The 25,074-nt window shown below is 32.4% G+C and overlaps 3 protein-coding genes and 1 long non-coding RNA gene across 6 annotated transcripts; 2 read left to right on the forward strand and 2 right to left on the reverse strand.

The window, feature by feature from the left end:
- Positions 1-2,173: 2,173 nt before the first annotated feature.
- Positions 2,174-4,301, reverse strand: LOC104746918 (9-cis-epoxycarotenoid dioxygenase NCED6, chloroplastic). The gene has a single exon (XM_010468466.3). It carries the CDS (start codon positions 4,079-4,081, stop codon positions 2,336-2,338), a length of 1,746 nt encoding a protein of 581 aa, XP_010466768.1. The 5' UTR covers positions 4,082-4,301; the 3' UTR covers positions 2,174-2,335.
- Positions 4,302-10,461: 6,160 nt separating this feature from the next.
- On the reverse strand, positions 10,462-16,494 carry LOC104746919 (uncharacterized). Of its 3 annotated transcripts, none has more exons than XR_002035601.2 (3): positions 16,332-16,494; positions 16,016-16,149; positions 10,462-10,864 (listed from the first exon to the last, which is right to left on the reverse strand). It is a non-coding gene; the product is annotated as an uncharacterized LOC104746919 (long non-coding RNA). The 3 variants fall into 3 exon arrangements; XR_015582420.1 differs by having other exon boundaries at positions 16,328-16,494; XR_015582419.1 differs by lacking the exon at positions 10,462-10,864 and adding an exon at positions 13,240-13,406 and having other exon boundaries at positions 16,328-16,491.
- A 403-nt stretch (positions 16,495-16,897) lies between these two features.
- LOC104746920 (uncharacterized) lies at positions 16,898-19,780 on the forward strand. The gene is made up of 3 exons (XM_010468468.3): positions 16,898-17,331; positions 17,470-19,070; positions 19,141-19,780. Exons 2-3 carry the CDS (start codon positions 17,541-17,543, stop codon positions 19,480-19,482), a joined length of 1,872 nt encoding a protein of 623 aa, XP_010466770.2. The 5' UTR covers positions 16,898-17,331; positions 17,470-17,540; the 3' UTR covers positions 19,483-19,780.
- Positions 19,781-19,906: 126 nt separating this feature from the next.
- LOC104746921 (uncharacterized) lies at positions 19,907-23,503 on the forward strand. Its single transcript, XM_010468470.3, has 10 exons — positions 19,907-20,100; positions 20,425-20,527; positions 20,798-20,897; positions 21,018-21,161; positions 21,385-21,443; positions 21,757-21,824; positions 21,905-21,956; positions 22,215-22,388; positions 22,472-23,065; positions 23,150-23,503. The coding sequence occupies exons 1-10, from the start codon at positions 20,093-20,095 to the stop codon at positions 23,363-23,365; spliced, it is 1,518 nt and encodes a 505-aa protein (XP_010466772.2). The 5' UTR covers positions 19,907-20,092; the 3' UTR covers positions 23,366-23,503.
- The last annotated feature ends 1,571 nt before the right edge of the window (positions 23,504-25,074 follow it).

Here is a 25,074-nt window from a genome sequence, read left to right on the forward strand (position 1 = left end):
GTTAACTCTCTTAAAAAATTACGACCGGCGATCATCTTGACTCTCTAAAATTGTGATGTTGAAGCTCACAAGCAAATGCATGTTGAATAATAAAATATTGTTACTAATTTTTATAGCAATTTTTGACACAATAGTTATGGTTTTCAACATATAATTAAATTATATATGACTAATTATCTATGACAATAGCAAGTGAGTTTTTAGGTCATGGGAAGTGTTCGGACATTCTAAAAATTGTGCTTCTTTTAGCTTTTTAGTTCTGTTCCATTTGGGGAAGAAAACAAACAAAATTTCCTCGGCAAATGTATGAGCTTCGTCCATAATTCCTCGTTTGTGATAATTTTTTTAAAAAATATATAAAGAGAGGATAGATTGTGGATAACTAGTTGATCCTTATGAAAAAGATAGGTATCTATATGTTTTACTAGAAGTTAGTACATGCATGTTTATGAAAAAGATAGGTATCTATATGTGTTGATAAGTTTTTGGATCCTTTCTTGTTTATGATGCTATGCACTTATGCTTATATGTATGTATCATAGAGATTAGCTTTTTCCTCTACGTTCTTGTTTTGTTTTCCGCTGTTTCATTAGTTGATATTTTGAAAACAACTAACACAATCAAGTTGTTGGGTGAGTAAACTATCAATATAGCAATGTTTTAAACTGGAAAGTATCATCAATATTATAAACTACGTCTCCTTATCTATATCGTTCATAGATTAAGCTAAATCCAAAATCAATAAGCATCTTATCCGAATTAAACTTAGTAGACTTCTACCAAAAAAGTACTAAATCTAAACATGTTGGAAATCAATATAAAATACAAAGTTATAGATTTTAAGATTGATAGAGATATGTTTAAGTTCAATATTTCTGTTTTCTTCTAAATATCAAAAATATGGTTGAACATTTCAGAACTTATTATGTTTGACCTATTAATAAATCTGGCATTTAAACATATAATTGGATTTTGAAGAACTTTCTATTATAACATTTTTCTTAAATATTATTAAAATGAAATTAATGTTTTATATCAAGTTCTATTGACATCTATAGATCTGTTGTAGATTTTTTGTACATTCTCTAAAAGAAAAAAATTGGCGTAGATACTACACAAAAAAAATCCATTTTCGACTTGTTTTTTTTAATAAATCAAGTCATTGGAAAACGTTTTTCATAAATAGATTTTGGAATAAATATAGTCGAATGAAAAAGTAATCGGAAATTTCTAACCCATAAAAAAAGTAAAGTCAAAAAGTATTCGAGCATGTATCAGTACAAATTTCTGATCAAATAATTTATTAAATTAAAATATATTAACAAATTATACTCGCATTTACTAATTTTCATGGCGATCTTAATAAAAACTAGCACTCCACAACTCTTTTTTTCACAGCCAATTTTCCAAAATTGTCTCTGCACCAAATATCAAAACACATACTTTACAGTTTACAATTGAAACCCAAAAGACTTATGTATAGTAAGGGTTTATTTGTTGTTCTTGTTAAGAATCACAGTTTACCTTCAATGATGAATCTAGATCCCATTGACCCAAGTATGGTATAGGTTTTTTATTGAAATTATGCTAATATATAACTTAACAAACTTTTGAGTGATAGACTACTATACTAAAACTCCATAACAAATGCATCGTCCCATAGTTTTTCGAATACTATTATAGTCACTTAATTTTAGCTAGTGACAATTATCATTCATCGCTGTCGTGACATTTTTTAGTGTCCCAAGTTTTATTGGCTGCAAAAACGTTATATGAAAAAAAAATGGACCACTTCAACCTTATTACTAATAGTTACAAATTTTTCAATTATGAAAGTAACACACAAATTAATTAGTGGAATCTGAGACATTAATGTTTTGCTTTTGGATCACGTGGGACAATGAGTTTTTTCGGTTACTTCTAACTTCGTTCTAACTTGTAACCAATAATTGTAATTCTAAATTTGTTACAAAGTCACGGAATCCTTAGCGTGTCAAAGGTAAAGATTTAGATTATTGCTGTTTCAGTATGTAACGACAATATAGATAAATAACATTTGAAACAAATTGAATGTTGTTATATATAATAAAGTTTGTAATAAACACACATGAAAGTGGTACATTACCAACATTTTAAACTTTTATTTTATCACGTCACGATAAACTCATTACGGTAATAGAAATTGGACTTCTTTGTTAATATCATCATCTGCTACAGTTTATAAATAATTTAGAGAATCATTACTAAAACTAATAATAATCACGCTAAAGAAGCCAACACCACTAAAATAATCAATATGAGTAACTTAAACTAGGGGGTTGCATTACAATTGCGATCAGGAAACTTGTTCTTTCAACTGATTCTCGCTCACGAACGTTCCATGGAAACCGTAAGGTACCCTCTCCGGCAGACGCACCGCAGCGACTTGCTTCATATCCTTTGCGTCAACCACGACAAACTCGGACTCGTTTCTTTCTTCGTCCCTCACAAACCCCAGAACATAACCTTCGTCTTCTCCATCTTTTTCTGGTACAAAATACGGTTCGCCACCAAACCGGCCTGGTCCGTAATTGAACTTTGTCACGGTACCGTTTTCAATATCTACCTTAGCGATGCCACTGCATTTAGGCCAAGGATCAGCTATTGCCAAGTAAACGAACCGGTTTTGCCGTCCCACAAAACTTCGGTTTATTTGACCCGCTTCTAAATTTATCCCGGTTACAATAACTCTCCGGTTCGATTCTTTTGTCCGCATGTTTAACCGGATCTCACTTAACTCAATCCGGGTTGGTTCTCCTGATTCACTGAAAATCGTGTCGGGTGGACTCATACACGACCCGAGTACGACAATAACCGGATCTCCATCTTCGGTTCTCTCTTCCCACGCGTTCCATAGATGGAAACAGAAACAATCTGGTACGTCGACCCAATTTATACCCGACCCGGTCTGATCCTGCTTTGACAAAACCCCAAATCTTGACATTTTCTCTTTTTCATAGATAACCGGTGACCCGCCCCGAATCATTTCGGTTAATTTGAATACCATTTGCTGATCCGGTATAACGACAAAATTCTCGGTTATGGCGAAATCATGAATCATCGTTGGTTCAGGGAGCGTGATGTCCACGTCACGTGTCTTTTTCCCGCACGTGTCGAATTTAAGATACCTGAGATGAGGTTTCCTCAAAACGTTGTAGCTCAGCGTGTGCAGATCACCTGTGGTAGCGTCCACCTTAGGATGCGCTATCACTGAGAAGTCGACCTGATCGTCGAACCCGAACCGTCCGATCGTCTCGAGGTCTCCTTGACCGTCGATCTTCACTTGGTAAGGGAGATCATCTTCCGACATGGCTAATAACCTCCCGTTGAAGAAGACAAGACCGGCGTTGGCTACACCCATGCCACGTGTCCCGTCCACGAGACCGATCCCAGCTCGAGCCGCGAAGAGAGCGAGTCGAGCTAGACCGGAATGGCCGTGAAGCTCGCCGATTGGTTTAGGAAAAACCGATCTTCCAAGCTTGGTTTCTTCAACAAGCCGGTTCGTTTTAGTGTACCGGCAGCTGTAACTAACCTGGTTATCAGAACCGATACTAACGGCGTGAATCATTCCGTCACCGTCAAACAAATGGTGTCCGGCTAACGGTGGAAACATAGGGTTAGCGCCGTTACGCACGTAAACTCCTCGTAGACAAGAAGGAATCTGACCAACGACTTCTAAACCGTTTTGAACCGGACATTCTTGAACCGGAGCGAAGTTACCTGATAATTGAACCGCTGGATCGGTCGGTTTAGGAAGCGGTCGATTCTGCTCCATCGGTATGACGATAGAGGACTCAATCTTGTCGAGCATCGTAGCCGCTAGCTTCTGGAGAGGGTTTAAGTTTGGATGGGTTGGTTTGAGCTTAACCGGTGGTGGCGTGACCGGAGATTTGAAGAGAGGAGGGAGATCAGGAAGTGTTGTTATCTTGAAAGGGTTGATAAGAACTCGTCGGGAGATGTTTACATGTTTGGTTTGTGGAAGTAAGTGAGAAGAAGAAGAAGTCTTCGAACGAAGAAGATCAGAACGAAGAGAGTGTTGCATGGTGGGTTAATTTGTGAGCGACCTTAGCATAAACATGAAAAGTATTGTCACGTTTTATAAGTAAATGTTTTTTTTTTTTTTTTGGTTCTGTCCTCAACATGAAGGTAAAAGCTAAGCGGTCGATTTAAAGGTTATAGAGAAAAATGTAACAGGGTCTTGACATTTGTCAAAAATATCATATTTAATAGCAAATCTAGATTATATGGTCTAGTATTACATGTTGTAGATTTTTCTTGTTGATTCAATGGTTGTGATTGTTTAACTTGTTTTGTTTGAACGGTCGAGATTTTTGTTTTGATAGTCAATCTTAAAAAAGGTTAGAAATCTTCCAAAACTAGTAATTAAGTATTGGAATAATTATGTAATCTCTTTTGCTTTTTACAGATTTTTGTTATTGGTTACACATGTATAGCAGCAAATCCGGATGTACATTATAGGGTATGTTATATTTTGAAGTTTTTTTTTTCTTTTCAAATCGACGATTTTGATTGCTTCACAGATTTTTTACTTTTGTTTCAACGGTGGATATATTTCACAAATCTCCCAAAAGTAGTAATTAAATATTAGAAAAACTGAAATATTTGTTTCTTTACCTTTTTATTTTTTTGTTAATTAGACACATCCTGTATATAGTAGCAAATTCATATTATAGGTTTCCCTATAATGTGAAGTTTTTTTCTTTTGTAAATTATTTTTCTATTCAATGGTTCGGATTATTTCACTAGAACTTCAATGCCAACACTTAATGGAAGAACTATAATATTTTTAACCTTTTTACAATTTAGTCTATTAGTCACATATAGTAGCGAATCCAGATTGCTCTATAGACTATATAACCGCGTGGTGTTTTTGGTAGATAATGTATATATACTTTTGAAAATCAACGATTCTAATTGCGTCACTCATATACTTTCAACAAAAAATATTTAAACACGTTGTTTATCACAAAGAAAATTAGTCAAACGTTTTCATGGCATAGATTTGGCAATAAAAAAAAATAAAAAGTCGTCTAATATGATATCTTTCAGAATTATTATCAGGGAAAAAGAAAAACTCTACGTACTTGGGACAAAATAGCGTATCATGTTGTACTTTATATATAATTACAAACCGTTATAGCTAGGGTCAGCTGATATACTTGGCACTTGGATATAGCTAGATTATAGCTAGGGTCAGCTAATAACAAACGAATGAAGAATTCATAAGTGATCCTTGGGTATAGATTGACGTACTATGGTTCGGAGACCAATTTGGGTACATATTGGCTTTAAAGTTTAATTAGAAACATCAAGATAAAGAGAAAATGAATAGTTTGCATGCCTTACTTTTATTACAGAACTGAAGATGTGCAATGAGAATGAAAATTGTTTTTGTTTTTTGGAGAACAGTTGGTGAATGAGATTTTGTAGAAGATATCAAAGGAAGTGTGTATATATACTATACGTACTATAACCAGAGCCGGCCACAAGGCCAAGCAAGCAAAGCACATGTTTGCGGCCGATTGCAATATTAGTTATTTTTTGGCCAATTTTTCAAGAAAGTTCTTGTGGTCTAGTGGTTTAAACAGTCAAAGTTGAGTATGTTGTTCTTAGGTTCGATTCTTGGTAAGGTTTTAATCAGTTGTTTTAAATTTTTTTAGAAGAAAATTTTACCAAAAATAATAATTATGAGGCCTATTCTTCTCCCTCGCTTGTAGTCTAGTTTATCTCCAGGCCGGCTCTGACTATAAATGGTATGACTTGGTAAGTATCTAGGTGTGTGTGTGTTTTAACACTAATGTAAAATTCATGTGGTGTGTAATAAAGGTTCCACGTTATTACTAGAAAGGATAATATATCTAAAAACTTATCTCTCAGAAGTTAGTAGTCAATTATTGTGATTAATGTCCAACGAATAATGTGAAGATGCTGCTAGTGGAGGAATACACTGGGGAGATGGTAGTGGACCGTTTGTTAGGATCACTTAGGGTCCAAGTTTCTTGAACCGGATTGGATTGGTTATCAGACACCGCAGTCAGAAAATTTTGGTATGAGTTGATTTAACTCACAGTTTTTTTTTTTTTACAGCATAAAATAATGACAAAATACAACATTGTGCAGCCGGAGACTGGAAGAAGGTGGTCGTGGCAACATTGCGGAGATTCGAAGTCGAAGGTGATGGTGTCTTAAAAGTTTTTTTTGGGATCAAGTCTGTATCCTAAATGCTAGTGGCCATTCTAATCATCTTGATTTTTTTTTTTCTTTTACATATATTTCATGAATCGTGTGCTCTGTGAATAAGGAGATATATATGTCCATCAAATAATGCTATTCCACAATTTTGAAAGATATTTTCACTTTTTAAATCATATTCTTATATATAATCATATTATTTGTAACTGATTTTTTATGATTGAATAGTTTTTTCTTATATATACTACCAAAACTAAATTAATAATTGTTGTATTGTATATAACATCAATTTTTCAGATTTTCTAAATTGCTTCTGAAAGATTATTGGGGAAATGTTTTTGGTTAGATATGGCCAACTTATTCATTTCACATTTTCAAAGTTTTCAGATAATTAATTCGAGTTTTGGACAAACAAATTAGTTATTCGGACAAGGGCACGAATCAAATATCGAAATAGTTGATAAACAAATTATTATGTGGATAAACCTTTTAGACTAGTTATACAACCTGACGACAAGCCATATAGGGAACCTAATGCATGTATATATTAATGAATTTACATTAGAATAAATTTTAGATTTTCTAAACTTTGGTTTTTACTTGGTCACGACTCACGACAGTTATTAGATCTATGAAGCTTCTATTAATGTTGATTCATGTAAAACTCTGTGGTATATCTTCAGTCCGTACTAGGTAATAGGTATATTTGACTATGGAATTGTCCGACCAATCATAAAATCACAAGGCTTTTCTAGTAAAATATAAAGCAGATCCAGAACCAAATATCCCAAAGTTGCATACAAGTGAAATTCAAATCATGTTAGTGGAGGAAAAAGTTGACTAGTAGTCTATGCAGAATTATCAACATTAATCAAATGTCTCATTTACTAAAACAAGTCTCATTTTATTTGTATACATGATGCTTATTCAAATGAATTTTCAATTTTGAAATGTTTGTTTCATGTACTTTTCAGAATTTTTTTTGAGTTATCCGATTTAAAATCGGATGACCCGAACGACCACTTGCATTTATTGATGTACAATTAGTTTGAAGAGGCAAATCGATTTTCGGAAAGCAACTTTTGTCGCATACTATGATATAGTTAATTTTTTTTGTTTTATCCACGAAATTCAGATCATATTTATATAAAATACTCCTATAATAGAATTAAATGAAACAAAAATCACTGAATAAAAAAAATATTAGCGGTCTAATAAATTCTGAGAGCTAAGAACGAAAATAGATTATATCATTGTATGACACCAAACAAACAGTTCTTCTAATCTTTGGTATGTAGTCTCTCGTCTGAGGGTATGTACGAACAGAACTCACAACATCATAATTACTAAAAAGGAAAACAATTTTTCTGAAGAACAAAATAATTAAGAATAAACGAGTATTATAAGAGAACTACCGATGCTCAAATTAGTTTTATATAGAATTTAATAACTTGTAAAATACTGATTCTAACACTAAGAATCTAAGATACATAAACCGTAGATCCACTATTTTTTTCCATCTCGTAGATCCACTATAATACCGGAGACAGAGAACCAAATCAAAGGTAGTGAGTAAATCAATACCAACACAAACTTTGCTACCAAACCGCCTTATATCATCTAAGACTACGGTTTTCGTAGTTATATCGTAGTCTTATTCTAAAAACTAAGTCGAAGAGAATCAAACTTCATTTGATGCAACTAATAGCCAATTTGCAACACATTCACATACTACGACCATAATTAGACAATGAAACCAAACACAAGAAGATTTAAAACTTGAGGGTGGAGACAAAAATATATGGCGACAAATTATTCCTCAACTTAGATATGATGATATCATCTGTTTCCGGATTATATAACGTTGTATATCACGTGACTTTGATGTACTTCACGTGGTACGTTGAGATCGGCGTGTATAGTCTCTTCGACCGCTTAACCAACGACCAACACTTGTGCTTACGAGAGTATTCATGAAATCTAATGTATATATTTTTAAAACACCACCGATTTCACGTGTCGATTTGGCAGTCTCTTAGGGAAACAGTACGTCTTAGTACTTGACGTGGTCGGTCACACTTGTTCATGTGTCATTAGCTTCTTAGCTCCATCCATACTTATAGATACTTTGGTTATACATTAGTTTTAACCAATTTTAAAAAAATAATAAATAAAATGGACAAATTTTATCTAATCGACGTGGAAAAGTTTCCCTATAAGATTTCATTGTATATTTGAATTTTAGCGGCCATCAAAATTTAATATAATAGTGTAATATTCTCAACAATCATTTAACTTAGCCGTTAATATTGCTAATCGAATACTGGAGAATTATTGTTAGATACTCTTACTGTACTTATTCACATGCTAGTTCCCTTAAACTCCTAGCTCCAAATTTTTGTAACGTGATCCTACAATACCAAATTAATACTCACCTGCTAGACAAAAGTCACCTTTGTAGTTTGTATAGCAACACGTATTAGAGTACTACGTGTATATACTACATATTGTGCAAACATATGCTTTACATGCAGCAACAAATTAAAAGTGTTTTTATTATTTTATTTTACCCCTATTAAGAAAATACCACAAAAAGTTTGTTTTCCATATTCTTGGCGTTTTGAGACTGTTTTTACTATGACCTTTTCTCTTACAAACACTCGAATGACAATTCCGATTAACATTCGTATACTTCCGGAAGATCCTCCAACAATGTTCACTCCAACTTATTCTAATGATATCACGGACCATTTTGTGAGCCGGCTAGACATATAAAATCTTTCCAGCTATGTTAAATAATAAACCTAACACGCAAATACATCACTCGAATCGGATAAAATTTTAAGGAGCATGAGGCCTTGTTTGTCCAATTAATGGTCTATAATCATATATAGAGAGATTCATTTGTGGAACTTCATAGTGTAAGTTTAGTCACTTTGTGAATGAATCTCTCTAAACTTACACTATGAAGTTCCATACATGATGGTTCTTATTGATGATGGAGGAAGATATACTAAGAACTAGCAATAATAAGAAGAAGAAACATGTCGAGAAAAAAAAATAAAAGTTTTGACTATTGACCAACCAAAGTTGTTTAATTAGAGACACAATCATCATCACATTGTTTATTCATGTTTTCTCTCCTGCAAACACCGTTACACAATTCATTACACAAGTTCAAACTAAGCGAAGAAACTTAGATTTCAATTCATGTTTTTTAACCATACAAAAAGATCCTAAAACTATATAATTAACCAGAAAACATATTAAATTCATTCATGTTTCTTTTGTTTTCTACAAAATGGTCCTCAACATTATTTGGATCAGATCAAATAATAATCATCTCGTCATTGTTATCTATAATATGTAAGAAAATATATTAGTAATATTAACTAGTCCAAGTAAAATAAATCGATTGATAAACGAAAGCATTTTGTACTTTTATCATTAACCTTTTTACCATATATGAATGGATACTCCAAAAATATATACAGTGCCAACTTTCCTTCTTCCATATAGTATATGACCAAATGTCAATTAAAACCTAATATGTACTCTACCACGATCAAGTGGTATGTATATCATTATAATACTTTAAGATTGAATCCTCGTATACCAAGCAATTACACTATAAATTCTTCACTAAGTAAAGCTAAAACAAAGAATTTGTGAATTAAAATGACTAACAAAACAATAAATAAACGCAAGTAGTTGTATTTAATAAGTAAAGGCATTGAGGACAAGAACTCGTTAGAAAAAATGATAAGGAAAGCAGACAACATAGATATGCATTAAACATCGTTTTCGAATTTAAATCACAATTGTAAAGCTAACCTACTTTCACATTGTTACCTATTTATGTAGGGAATTCACTAGATCTGAATCTCTCATTTGAATCTAGCAAATTAAGCAAGCATTTACAAGTTCAAGTTTGATTTATTCACAAAGTGTCTTAATTTCAACTCTCATCGGCTAAAGATTATTTTCCTCACCTATGTTTTACAAGCAACTCAACAAAATTTTTGGTTCCCGATGATTAACCTAAGATCATAATCTAGGTGATCATTCTAGCTTAAGCATTAAGAACAACAGTAGATGAAAAAACTAAGATCAATCCCCAAGTTAACAACCTAATTAACATCGATTAATTAATCATAGCAACCATTCTAAAACCCTAAACCCAATTAAGAATCTACTAAGACATGGAGAAACAAGAACATTATTGAATTGCAAAATAATGCATATAGGATCTATAAATCGTCTCTAAATTAAACAAGGAATCAAAAGTAAAAATTGTCTCCCCAAACTTACATATAGCAGAAAAGTCGTCTCGAATAAAAGTTTTATCTTTAGAAATCGAGGCTCTACTTAAATATCAAGATAAAATCCTAAAAAGCCAGTTTAAAAAAAATGTATCGGGTATGGGAACGATCTGTCCAGGCTTCTCTTGTCGTCCTGGATCAATATAAAGATATTTTTTCTGAAAGAATGGGGACCAAATGCTCGTAAGTAAGGACTGATCGGTCTTGAACTCCTGACTTCATCCCATCACGTCCGGTAGCAATCCAAAATGGTCCAATAATTCTCCTTTCTATCCAAAACATCTTAGGACCTGAAAATATAATAAATAGTACAAAAACACCGAGAAACCAACTTGTTTTAATCGAAAAAACTCAAAATTTGAATGTAAAACACGGTTAAAAACCGATAAAAACATAGATTATTAGTATGCCAATCATCTAAGTCAAAAAAAATCATATACTATTGGAATTTAAACATGTTACAATCTCAAAATGACACATAATAAAAGTCAGAGACATGTGTTGATTGTTTCTCCCGCTATCTCCCGCAAACGCTGCGTTTGCGGGTGATAGCGATTGCTAGCGATTGGTACCAATCACAAGAACTGTTTCCAATCGCTCCCAACCGCTCAAAACCACTGAGTACTCAAACTTACACTTGCATGTCTAAGGTCCCTCTTCCTCGTTCAGGAACACAAGAGCCTGCTTTTGTAGGACTCACAACTGGAGTCAAAAGAAACTGTTTTCATCGGATAAGTAAAACATTACAGTGAGATCTAAAAACGTGAATCCATCAAAACATGTATGATCAATAAAATGGAGAAATGTGTTGACATAATTAATTTTGATAGATTGATTATTAAGGATAATATCATTATAAAATATAGGTGATCTAATATAGTAAACAATAAAATAAATATTACAAATCTTTTATCTGAAATTTCATTTGTAAACTCTTTTCTTCCGGTTTAGACAACTAACATTGGAATTCACTTTTAATTAATGTTTGATTGACAATATATATATATATATATTACAAATCTTAAAGTTATATTTTATTTTTGGTTTATTGTATAATTTTCTTCAGATACTTGTAAATTTTTATGCTAGATTTAGTAACTACTTGAATTATTAATCACACACAACCTTATAAGACATAGGCACAAACTTTTTTTGTATGATAAAATACTCTCCCTATAAAGCTATGCTCTTGTTTGCTTCTTTAGAAACCTTTTAAACTTAAATGAATCACTTTCCACCACTTCTTAGCAATGGTGCAGGAGAGAGTATCCTTAAGTATGTTCTACAAATATCTTCGTATGTGTTCAACAACTTGATTATGTCTGAAATGATTAAGTTGTGAAGAGAATCAGAGAAATTAAAGAAGTCTTTGAAAGAGAATTTCAGTTTTCCTGAATACTATGTTTACATCTAATTTCGATTTGTTTTTTTTAATATCATTGTTCTTTACTCTGGTTGCCGTGAGTAGAAATCAAGCTTTGAAGCTGAACATGAGAGGACAAAGGCTGAAATAGAAGCAGAGTTTCAAAGAAAAATTAACGAGATAGAAGTCAAACATAGCACTAAAAAAAACTAAGATAGAAACACAAAAGAATCTTGTTTTAAATAACAAGTTGTTGGCAAATGCGTACATTTGGACTTAAGTGTATTTGCCAACAGCTCGTTATTTATAACAAGATTCTTATTTTTCTATATCTCTATCGTTTTAGTGTTATGTTTGGCTTCTATTTCATTCATTTTTCTTTGAAACTCTACTTTTATTACATCCTTGTTCTTTTATGTTCAGCTTCCAAAACTGATTTGATTTATGCTTAGAAGCAACTGTAAATAAATGAACAATGATAAAAATAAACCAAAACTAGGCAAACAAGGTATTGAGGACAACTGGCCTAGTCTTCCAAACTTTTCTTTAGGTTTTCTAATTCTCTCTTCATATTAATCATTTTAGACAAATTCAATATTTTGAACATATAGGAAGGTACTTGAGAAACAAGTTGAATGATGCACTATCTCATACCGATGCTAGGAAGAAGTGCAAATTGATTCAGTTAAGTAAAAGTTTTTGAAGAAGCTAATAAGATGATTAGAGTTTCATAGAAAGAGTTTTATCGTATAAAAAAAATGGTTGTATCAATGTTTTATAAGGTAATGTGTAGTTAATCTACAAATAATTATTAAATCTGACATAAAACTTAACAAGTATCTGAAAATATTAGATAATAAACTACGTGGCTCCTTAATCTCAACTGTAAAAATTAAAACTTAACATGTAAGATTTATCCTTAATCTCAACTGTGGTTTTTTGTTCTTTTTCTCTCAAATGATTTACTCTCTCTCTAGATTTAGGAGGCACAAAATTATAAAGAATAAAACTCTAATCATCTTTTAAATAAATCTTCTTAAATTAGGATTAGAGAATTGGCTTAATGGGCTTTGTATAAATAATATAACAATTTATACTATTTTATGACTAATGTTTACTCATTTTAATATCACAAACTATGACTTGCATATCTGTTATAAGTTCATAACTAATTTGCAACAACATATTGATCACAATGTAGTCATAAAAATGACGATTAATATTATCATAGCATATTCGTCACTAATTGTGACAAATTCTGGTTATGCTTTTTTCCGTCATAATATAATGACGAAAATATTATGAATTTGTAACAGATAAATTTAGTTATAATATCATATTAAAATGTCACAAATTTATGATAAAAATTTGATGTCTCAAAAATACGTTTCAATAAAATTAGTTTTTTACAATGTTACCGGGTGTCTCAGGTTTAAAAGATTAGAGGTTTGTCTGATCAACTTATGCTCCTGCATTTTGAAAAAAAAATATATACGGCCATGAGTTTATATATGAGACACAAATTATGTAAACTCGTACGTGGCCTTTTATACGTGTGACGATATGGATTAGAGACTTAAGGCATATCAATAGACTAACAATCTTTTTTTATACTAGATTAGATTAGGATCCGTGCTAGAGCACGGATTGAAATTTCTTTTATTTATATTATAATTTTATAATAATATACGATTCTGAAGATCATAATAATGCTAGATTAGAACCTTAGAAACTTTTAAAATCAATCATATAAATGATATTTTATTCTAAAATTATAATATTAATAAAAGGAATTTCAACCCGTGCTCTAGCACGGTCCTAATCTAGCATTAAGGTTTAATTTTTAATTTCTGAATACGATCCCGAAGATCACAATTAATCTTGTTAAATTAGCGAGATTTGATTACTTTTTATGATTATCCCTTTAATAACTTTTTTTTATTGATGTGGTTTATCAATAAAATCTGTGGAAAATAAATTGGTAATATTGTGATTCTAGATATTTGGAACCATTTACGTGATCTTCCGAAATAAAGTTTAGAATATCCATGAACTATCAATTTAGAATAACCCGTTTAATATTTTCTGCTACAATTAAGGTTTTATTTGTTACAATTAATATATGGATTAATTTATAATATATGTATAACCTATTTGTAACCATTTATTAAAATTATAAAGTCTACCAAAATAATGTTGTGTACTTCCGTTTTATTATAAAGGGGATTGGACCCGTGTTGTAGCACGGATTAGAATCTTTTTCGGTTTTTATAATTTAATTTTTATTTAAAGTGTTGTATTTTCAAATTTTACTTTAAAAAAAATGATCATGTATGTTTGTTGTTTGTCTTTTATTTTTATTTTTATAATATTTTAAAACAATCATAGTTTCAAAAATATGTTTTCTCGGAAAATGTTTAAAATGTGGATATTTTGTATACTTTTTCTTCTGATTAATAGGCCATATGTGGATTGAAAGATAATAAACAAACGATTTACAATGTCATAGTTGGGCCTATGTTATCGTAGAAGCCTATTATGTATTACTATTGTTTATTATAATATATTATCCGATTAAAAAACCGAAGATATATTTGCTCCACGATTTATGGGATTTATGGATTTATTATTTATTGTCTATATATGAAGAGTTGTTAATTTATGGTTTATGTATATCCTTTATATAACCTATTTTTATGCATTTGTAATCATTTATAAAAAATATAAAGTTTACAAAAACTAAGTTGTGTACTTCCCTTTTATTAAAAGGGAGATTATAAATCATGTATATATAGTGATTAATGAAATACTGTAATTAATCATCCAAATTTATACTAAAGAGATAATTTTCAAAAATAATAATTAAAAGTAAGAATAATGGGGGTGCTGATCAGATTAAGGCAATAAATACGACAAAACAAGATTAAGCCTTCCAATGGAAATTAGCAACGACTTCTATGCTCTCTAAGACCATCTCCAATGGTTTTCCCTATTTTTACCTCTATAATAGAGAAACTCTATAATAGAGGTGACTTTTGCTCTAATGGATACCTCTATTTTTTCCTCTAAAAAAAGAATATTCTGTAAGATTCCTTTTTTATTTTACTATTAATACCTTTTTACTTATAAAAGTTGCAAACTAACCCATTTATTTTAGTATTTATGAAATTTTCATAAAATTATGATATTATTTAAATTTTTAACATTCATAAATATTATTTAAATATCACATTTATTAAAAGAAATATATTGCATCATATAAAAATAATGTTATTGGTGGATCCAGAAGTAATTTACCAGAATATTAAATAATTAGTCTTTGTTGTATTAAAAATAATGTTATGGCATGAATAAAAACTAAAATATTTAAGTTATTTATATTTAATAAGATTTTATATAAATTTTCTTTTGATAGTCTCAAATTTTAAAAATGTTTTTCTATACAAAAACCTTTTCTATATGAAAACCTTTTAAAATTTTAAACCAAAATATTAAAATTAGTCAAATTTAACTTTATAATCAGTTATCCTATTAATATACTTCATTAAATTATGAGAATTATTATTAAACTATTTAAATATATATATTTTATTTATTTTGATCATAAATATAAAAATGTTAAAAGTTTAAGGACCATTTTATAAATAAAAAAGTTCAACTCTATTATAGAGGAAAAAATAGAGTTCCTCTATATATAGAGGAAAAAATAGAGATCTCTATTATAGAGGTAGAAATAGAGATGGGTTGGAGTAGATTTTACTCTAAAATAGAGTTAAAAAGCAAATATAGAGGTGGGTTGGAGATGTCCTAAGTGTTTGAACATTTGGAATAAAATAGACAATAAAAGCATAAAAGACATTATAATATTCAATGGAGCAAAACATTTTCAGATATGGAAATGAATCATCTTAACAAAGACACAATGGAATGAAAACTTATGATTAAAACAAAACCCGGAAAGAGAGATCTAAGCAACTCAAAATGAAGATCAATAGACTAATTCACTAAAGTGCAGAGATATACAGTTAGGGAGATAAATAACAAAAGAACATCACACATCGAATGAAGGAGCACTCACAGTGAGGTCATTGTAAGAACATTTCCTTATGAATCATTACATTCTCGTTCACCAGTCACCAGTCAGTAACAACGCCAAATCTCATCTTTATCCCCTCATGCAACATTCGCATACAACCTTTCAGCTTCAGCTTCCTTATTCATAGCAGATAAATAAATGTTCATCACATACTCAACTCTGAAGAAGTCACTCAACATCAACATTTCTAGAGGAAACTCATCATACAAACTTAATCTCAAAATATGACTCTTACAAGTAACAAATTTTAATGAATTAAAACAAATATTAGACCCGGGTTCGCTGGATACTTACTTACCTAGAGATGTTCTGCCTGTAACATCGAAGAAGAGAGAAGAAGGAGACCCTTAAAGAGTCTAAGCTTTTGCTGCTAAGAGGAAGAGGATCACAACATGCAACACGCAGAATCCTTTAGTGGTGAAGAGAGATAGTGAGAGAGTTGGGATGAGAGAAATCTGGTTAGAGAGCTTTGAGAGGTTGAGAGCTATTTATGATGGTGAGAAAGATAAGATGCAGATTAGGGTTTCTTTGGTTTACTAAAATCGGTTTAGATTATATTAATTTAGATTTTTTTTAATTTCTATTGGTTTTGGTTATGGTTAACTCACTAATCCATTCTAATCCTAATTCATTAAACACATTAATCTATTCATGTCCAAAATTTTTTACTCATTAAATCCATGGATTAGACTGGTTTGGATTGATCCATCAACTTCAACCCATTTTGACAGAAACAAATTTTCATTTTTTAATATATTGACTATCTACATTTTTATCATATATTTTTCTTATTTTACCATATATTTCTCATTAATAATAAGAAAGATATTATACATATATATATATATATATTAATGTCAATGTGTCTTTTGGATTTGTTTGCTTCCCTCCCACTAAACACATCGCATCTCCACGACTGATTCTTAAATTTTCAATCATCCTAAATTTTTTTTTGTCAGATTTTATTTTTACCTAATTCTACAGATTTTATCAAATTCTTTTTCTTTATTCATTTTCTAGAGTTCACACAAATCTCGAGATTGATTTTTTTTCTTTTTTTTTTCTTTTACCCTTAAATCCCTCTGTGTGGTTTTTTTGTTTCACGTTCCCACATGTGTCTCTGATCTGTAATTAGATCACAAGAATCTCTCTTTCAACTTCTCTCTCTCTCCTATGACAAAACAATACACAAGAGAATAAGAAGAAGAAGATTAAAAGAGTGAAAAGCTTGAGATGATGAAGTAAGAAGAAGTCATCTTCTTTCTTGCGGAGAAAGTTAGAAGTTGAAGAGACAAAAGGTGAGACCTTTCATACATCTTTCGATTTCTTGATTTAGACCTACAATGCAAATTCTGATTCTTGACTAGGGTCTAACTCTGTTTCTCGATCTTAGCCTGATTCTTTCTAGTTTGACTTGTTCTGAATCGAAAAATTAGGTTGAGATTTTGATCCATTTACTGGTTTTGTACGACTTGAAAAATATTGGAGATTCTGATTTGGGGATCAAATGGAGAACGTTGATGTTTCAAAGTACATACACAGCTCTGTCCACAGAGCTGTTGCTTCTAAAGACTATGTTGGTCTTAAGTCAATACTGTCTTCTCTTCCAAAGCCTAAAGATCCTTGTGAGATTCAAACAGAAGCAGCTTCATTAGCCGAGGAAGCAAAATCAGATGCCATTTCTGCTGTGATTGATAGAAGAGATGTTCCAAGCCGCGACACGCCGCTACATTTAGCTGTGAAGCTATGTGACTCAACATCAGTTGAAATGCTTATGGTGGCTGGAGCTGATTGGACTTTACAGAACGAGGAAGGGTGGAACGCGTTGCAAGAAGCTGTTTGCGGTAGACAAGAAGCGATTGCGATGATTATAGTCAGGCACTATCAGCCACTTGCTTGGGCTAAATGGTGTAGGAGACTACCTCGTTTGATAGCTACGATGAGTAAGATGAAAGATTTTTACTTGGAGATGAGTTTTCACTTTGAAAGCTCTGTTGTGCCTTTTGTCTCTAAGGTTGCACCGTCTGATACTTATAAGGTTTGGAAGGTGGGATCTAATTTGAGAGCTGATATGACTATGGCTGGTTTTGATGGGTTCAAGATTCAACGGTCTGATCAGAGTATATTGTTTCTTGGTGATGGGTCAGAGGATGGTGAAGTTTCTCGTGGATCTCTTTACATGGTGAATCATAAAGACAAAGAAGTGGTGAATGCATTGGATGGTGCTTGTGGAGTTCCATCAGAAGAAGATGTTAAGAAAGAAGTGGCTGCGATGTGTAAGAGCAATATCTTTAGACCAGGGATTGATGTGACACAAGCTGTTCTGTCTCCTCAGACGAATTGGAGGAGGCAGGAGAAGAGTGAGATGGTTGGTCCTTGGAAAGCTAAGGTTTATGAGATGAACAATGTGGTTGTTAGCATTAAGTCTAGAAAGGTTCCTGGTGCATCGGGTGATCAGAAAGAGAACGGCGATGATGATCTCTGCGATGTTTTAACAGATGAAGAGCAAAAGCAACTAGAAGCTGCTCTTAAGTTAGATTTACCAGACTTCCCAAATGTAAGTGGTGAGAATGGTTTCATTGATCATCATCAGCAGCACGACGATCATATTGAAGTTCCTGCCATGGATTTTAGTCAGTCTAACAAGAAAGGAGAGAAGAAAGGTTGGTTAGGAGGATGGAGAAAAAAAGAGAGTAAACAAGAGAAGCAAATTCAATACGCACCACCGAGAAGCTCCCTTTGTGTGAATGAGAAAGTGAGTAATCTCTTGGGAGAGTCTAATCAGATAAAACCAGGAAGACACTCAGTAGATAATGAGCATTATAGGAAACCAAAAGCAACAGTCTCTGGTAAGACACACCAAGAAAGTGAATACAAGAAAGGGTTACGTCCTGTTCTCTGGCTATCTCCAAACTTCCCATTACAAACTGAAGAGCTGCTTCCTTTACTTGACATACTTGCAAACAAAGTTAAAGCTATACGTCGTCTCAGAGAACTTCTTACCACAAAGCTTCCCACTGGAACATTTCCAGTCAAGGTACGTTGACGTTTAAGGTTAAGAGCTAATCTAATGTTTCTTCAGTTCTGAGATTGTTTTGTAAATGTAGGTTGCTATACCAGTGGTACCTACGATAAAAGTGCTAGTTACATTTACAAAGTTTGAAGAAATTGAGCCTGTAGATGAGTTTAAGACGCCTCTCTCGAGCCCGACTGCTTCTGGATATGAGAGTCCAGCTGCTGCAACTGACTTCACAAACTCATCGTCGTCGTGGTTTCGTCGGTCTAGATCAAACAAAGATGGTTCGACGAGTAGTAGTAGTAAGTCGAAAACGTTACAAGACCCATTTGCTATTCCCACAGGTTATACTTGGGTGAGTCTTGAATCAAAGAAAAGGAAACAAGATAAACAACAAAAACCCAAAAAGGGTAAAAAGGCAGAACAAGGCTAACTAATAATCACTTCAACAAGTCTTGAGAACATATAATAACTAACCTACGCAGGTCTTCTTCATGAGATTTGGTCGTGAGTATACATATATCAAAGAAAGGCTTATGCTTTATTGAAGTGGTTCACACAGTCATTTTTTTGTAACATAAACTGAAGACATTTGCAATAATGTATGTTTTAAATTCGGTTGGGATTTATTCCTTCTTCTTCTTCTTAAGTGTGATGTAAAAACATATTATGTGCTGCTGGATCTTTTTTGGCCAAGTAGTGTGTTTTGTTGTGATGACTTGTGAGAAAAACAAGCCCTTTTAGATCGCCGGTTCAATAGTAAACCGGTCCGGTTTCTTAAAAAAATTACAAAGCCAACAAAAATTCGGTTATCTTAACGGGTTATTGAATAACCGGACCGAGTAAACCGGTCTTTTATGGAAACCAGCAATTTGCTTTCGAGAGAGAACTTGTGACTTCCTCCTCGCCTCGTCGCCCACTGGAGAAAGAGCAAAAGCCAAAGTTCACCAGAAAGTCGCACACCACCGCACTTCCTTCCTTAGGTCTTAGATTCCGTTAACGACTGAAACCCAGTTATTGTTGTCTCAACCCTGCACAATACCATGAACAGGTTCTGTAATTTGGTTTTATTAATTTGAATCACTGTAATTTGTGTAATCAAATTTTAATCTTTCATCTTGTTTGGCTAATCAATTGATGTTGGGTTGCTTTTTTTAAGTTTCCTTGTTCCAAGTTTTGAGAAACTACTCTGTTAAAGTCTCAACCTTTTTTGTTTTGTTTTGTCGGTGATCATCATGTTTGGTGGTTGTATGTCAAGTTTTCAGCAATTGTATAGGAATCTGGGTTGCTTGTTAGATTATTTAGCTTCTTTGGATAATAGAGAAGATTATATTATATCATGCTATGTCTAATATTAATTGGCTTTCTAGGACAGGGTGCTGGTTAGGAAACTTAGTTCAAATGTCTGTGGAACAAAGATTCTGCGGAGGACTTGCTCAACTGATGTGACACATAAAGTTTCTACTTCTGGTTCCAATGTAAGTTCCCCCTCTTTATGTCCTTGTGACATTTCATACTAGTCTTGGAAGAATTAGGTTCGCTACTTTGGATTTTTCATATTCTTAGTGCAGCTGTTGTGAGAGGATATTGGCATTCAAAGCCTTAGCTGGTTACTGTGGTAGTTTATCATGTTTGGGACATGAATATAATAGTTGTGATATCCTTTATTAGATATTAAAGCATCTCCAAAATGGGACGATGAAGTATAATTTTATACAAGTTGTAGATTAATTTACTTCATGATTTAGGAGAGTTTTGCAAAAAGAAATCCTACTGACGATGGTCCACAACATGACATTGCTATTGTTGGTGGTGGAATGGTTGGAATCGCTTTAGCTGCTTCTTTAGGTAAGCAATGGTTGCTAGTCCTGAATTTTTTTTTCTCTCGATTAGCCTGTAATTTATGTTCTGCCACCAACTAAATAGATAGTTGTTCATTTGATGGCATGGTTGTTGTTGTTCTTTCAGCAAGCAAGCCATTGACGAAACACTTGAATGTCGCGATTATTGACAACAATCCTCTTTTGGGGAGAAAAAATATCATAGAGAAAGGGAATCCACCTGATCCCAGAGTCAGTACAGTTACACCTGCAACAATATCCTTCCTCAAAGGTACGTAATGGACTTTCTCGTTCCTTCCCACAGTTTCTGCTCATTATTCTTTCGAAGTGGTGTGAACTTTCTAGAATTGGCCAACAGAAGAGCTACTATATGTTAGCATAAGGGTAACTAAAAAGGCTGAATATACCCCTAGGAACCCATATTTGAGCTCAGTCTTTGTCACTTCCCACAGTCTATAGATATCCTTTTTAGTTATTACTTTGGGACTATGCAGCTACTGGCGCCTGGAAATACATTGAGGAACAGCGACATGCTTATTTTGATAAGATGCAGGTAATGATTGTTAACATTATACATTCCTTCCGAAGCTTTTCTATGATGATGGTGTCTGATATCTTTTTATTTGTTCAAAGAGAAACTCTTAAGGAATTGGTTTTCTCTGTCAAATCTTTGGGTAACAATTTTGGTGGAAGTTGTTTGAAGTATAAAGTATAAAGTATCCCTTTCTTTGTTTGAAGTTACACTATAAAAGCAAAACTACAATCAGATTTATTTAGGTGTGATGTACTCTATGAAGCATCTGCGTATACTGACACTGATATGCTAGAAGGATAAACAAAGTTATTTGTCATGATTCGTACTTTAGGTATGGGACTATACAGGCTTTGGATATACAAGATACAATGCTAATGATGTACATCAAGATGTTTTGGGGTAAGCATATTGCTATCTACATCTGCATCCTTGATGATGTTAATAGTTGTGTACCCATTCTCATTCTTGGCATGATCCAGGTGTGTGGTGGAGAATAAAGTTCTTCAGAGTTCTCAGCTATCTTGTGTACAGGTATTTTGCTTTTTTTATTCTGTTCTAGTCTAGTTTTATTCATCATCTTGATGCAGTCTATCATGTTTTTTGTTGTAAGGATATGTTGTTTGAGCCAAATGCTTGTAACTGGCATCTCGATCCTTTTGCATTTCCACTACAGTGCTTTTACTCGTTCAAAACCTCGAACTACCTTTTAATTTGATTTTCCAACATATGAAGCATAGCTAAACAATCAACCTTCCAGAAAGACTGTTTATGAGGGCCTTATATTCGCAGGAATCAGATCTCCAGAAGACTATTTATCCCGCAAGGTTGAACGCGATGGATATGCTACCTAGCTCTTCGCTGACAGATCTTGGTGAAGTGCCATCTACAACTGACTTGTTTATGCGAGGACGCCTTGCTAAGCTGGAACTAAGCGATGGAAATAGTGTCTATGCAAAACTGGTGGTAGGTGTTCCTGGCTCGCCAGATTTAAGTGGAACTGTTTCTAAATCTCATCAAGTTTAGGATATCTAACCATTTTTGTGCAGGTAGGCGCTGATGGGTCTAAGTCGCAAGTGAGGGAGTTGGCAGGGATCAAAACAACTGGATGGAACTACTCACAAAATGCTATCATTTGTACTGTTGAGCACACTTTCGAAAACTACACAGCGTGGCAACGGTTTTTACCCAATGGCCCCATCGCACTTCTTCCCATTGGTGATAAGTTTAGCAACATAGTATGGACTATGGACCCAAAAGAGGCATCAGATCGCAAATCTATGAACGAGGATGACTTCATCAAAGCTGTAAACGACGCTCTGGATTCTGGATATGGTCCACATCCAGAGACTACAAGTTCACGGGATAGTCTCTCTTGGCTTACAGGAAATGTGACCATATCCACCAAGGAAAGGTTTGAAACTCCTCCCAGAGTTGTGAAGCTTTCTTCAGAAAGAATGATGTTTCCTTTGTCGTTAAGGCACGCAAAAGATTATGTGTCAAAGCGTGTGGCTCTTGTCGGTGACTCAGCTCACACTGTTCACCCGTTGGCTGGTCAAGGAGTGAATCTGGGATTTGCAGATGCATGCGCTCTCTCCAAAGCCATTGCAGAGGGCATTGCTCTTGGTACCGATATAGGCGAGGTATACGCTCGAATTCTAAGTTCTAAACCCCATCTTTATTTTTTTCTTTCCTCTGTATTGATTGCCTGATCTTTTTAATTGTAGGCGAATCTGCTCAAGCGATATGAAGCAGAGAGAAAACCTGCAAATATGGCAATGATGGCAGTTTTAGATGGAATCCAGAAGATGTACTCAGTGGATTTCGGACCACTGAATGCTTTAAGAGCGGCTGCGTTCCACGGGGCTCACTACATTTCGCCACTTAAAAAGCGTATCATATCTTATGCTTCAGGAGAGCAAGCTCTGCCACTGTTTTCTTGAAGAAAGAGTGGAACTGATTAGCAAATATTTTGAACCATCTCTTCTTTTGCCTATGTTTCCAATAAGCCTGTTATGTGATTCGACCTTTGTATTTAGAATATTATGTTATAGTCAATAATACATCTTCTGATATCAAAACATGTTTTATTATCTCGTTTTATTGAAGTGCACAAGATTATATAATTTTGATAAGTTGGTTACAAATAGGTTATAGATTAATTGGTTACAAGTTTGTTTCTGAAAATCTTAAAGAAAATATTCTAAATAATCATTTGATATCATCTAACTTACCATATTAATTTTCTTTATTAAATTATTCATCAAATAATCTTTTGATATCTAACTTAACATATTAATTTGTTAATTATCATTATACTTAACATATATCTAAATTATATATTTGAGTCTATTTTATGAAACAAATAAATTATCATATTATTTATTATAATTAAAAAATAGTTTTCTTTTTGGATATACCATAAGTTGAATTTTTTTAAAAAAATATAAATTGTCAATCTATAAAATATTCAAAATTTAGTATTATTATTCTTTATAAATAATATCTATTTAGTTAAATTTTTACTGAGTAACGGTCAAAATTTGAATATTTAAATTCAATTTCCTATTTTTTATTGAATTTTATAATTTTATATAATATAATAAACTTTAAATAATTTATTTTGAAATATTTTTAAAATATTGAAACTTGATATAAAAGTTAGAAACTATAAATACTCTAAATTGATTTGTTATAGCAAGGTAAATAATATATCACTATAATATAAAAGAATTTCATGAAACCAAGTATATTAAAACAAAAAGTATAACAATATATTAAATTATTCATAATATAATAACTCGCTTTTTAAAAACTAAATTTAAAAAATTATGTCTTATAATGACATTCAAGTCATGATGTAGAATATATATTATTGAAATAACTTCACATACATAAACTAATATAACAGTAAAATTTTATTTTAAAATATAAAATATACAAAATTTTGTATAAAATAAAATTTAATCATTGTTATAGCATGGGTACTTATATAGAATCTTTAACAATATAAAACTTACAAAATATGTGTTTTTTTCAGCCATCATATTTAGCATATGATTTATTGCATAATGTTTTATCCAAAAAAACTTTAAAAAGTAATCACATAAATTATATTTTATATAAAAATTACAATATAAATAAAATGAATTTTAACTCGTGCTCTAGCACGGGTCTTAATCTAGTTTTATATATTTAGATGTCCAACACGGCCATATTTGGCAAGGCTAAGTCATTGTCTCATCGCAACTGTGTTATTATTACAGCAGGTATATGTGTTAAAAGACGAACAAGCAATCTTTCATCAGCTATATATTTCTTTTACACTTCGAAATGCAACTTATATGCACAATTGTACACAGCTCCGTGCTAAGGCTAATTGGGGCTTAGGACATGTAAAAAATGTGGCTTTTATTATTAAAAAAATATCAAAAAAATTTTAAAAAAATTGTTTTAAAGAGAACAAGGATAAACGGAAAAAAATTCTAAATCACAATTTTGCTATTTTTTTTTCTTAAAAAAACATTTACTAAACTCACATTATGAAAGTCACAGTGAATAAATTTGCAATTGTGAACTTATTTTGAACGATTGTGAACGATTCTTAAACTTGAAAACTAATCTTGCTTTTAATAAGTTTTTTTCTACAGGC

This window comes from Camelina sativa, chromosome 15, assembly GCF_030686135.1.
Source record: "Camelina sativa cultivar CO46 ecotype springtype chromosome 15, ASM3068613v1".
Taxonomy (NCBI): Eukaryota; Viridiplantae; Streptophyta; class Magnoliopsida; order Brassicales; family Brassicaceae; genus Camelina; species Camelina sativa.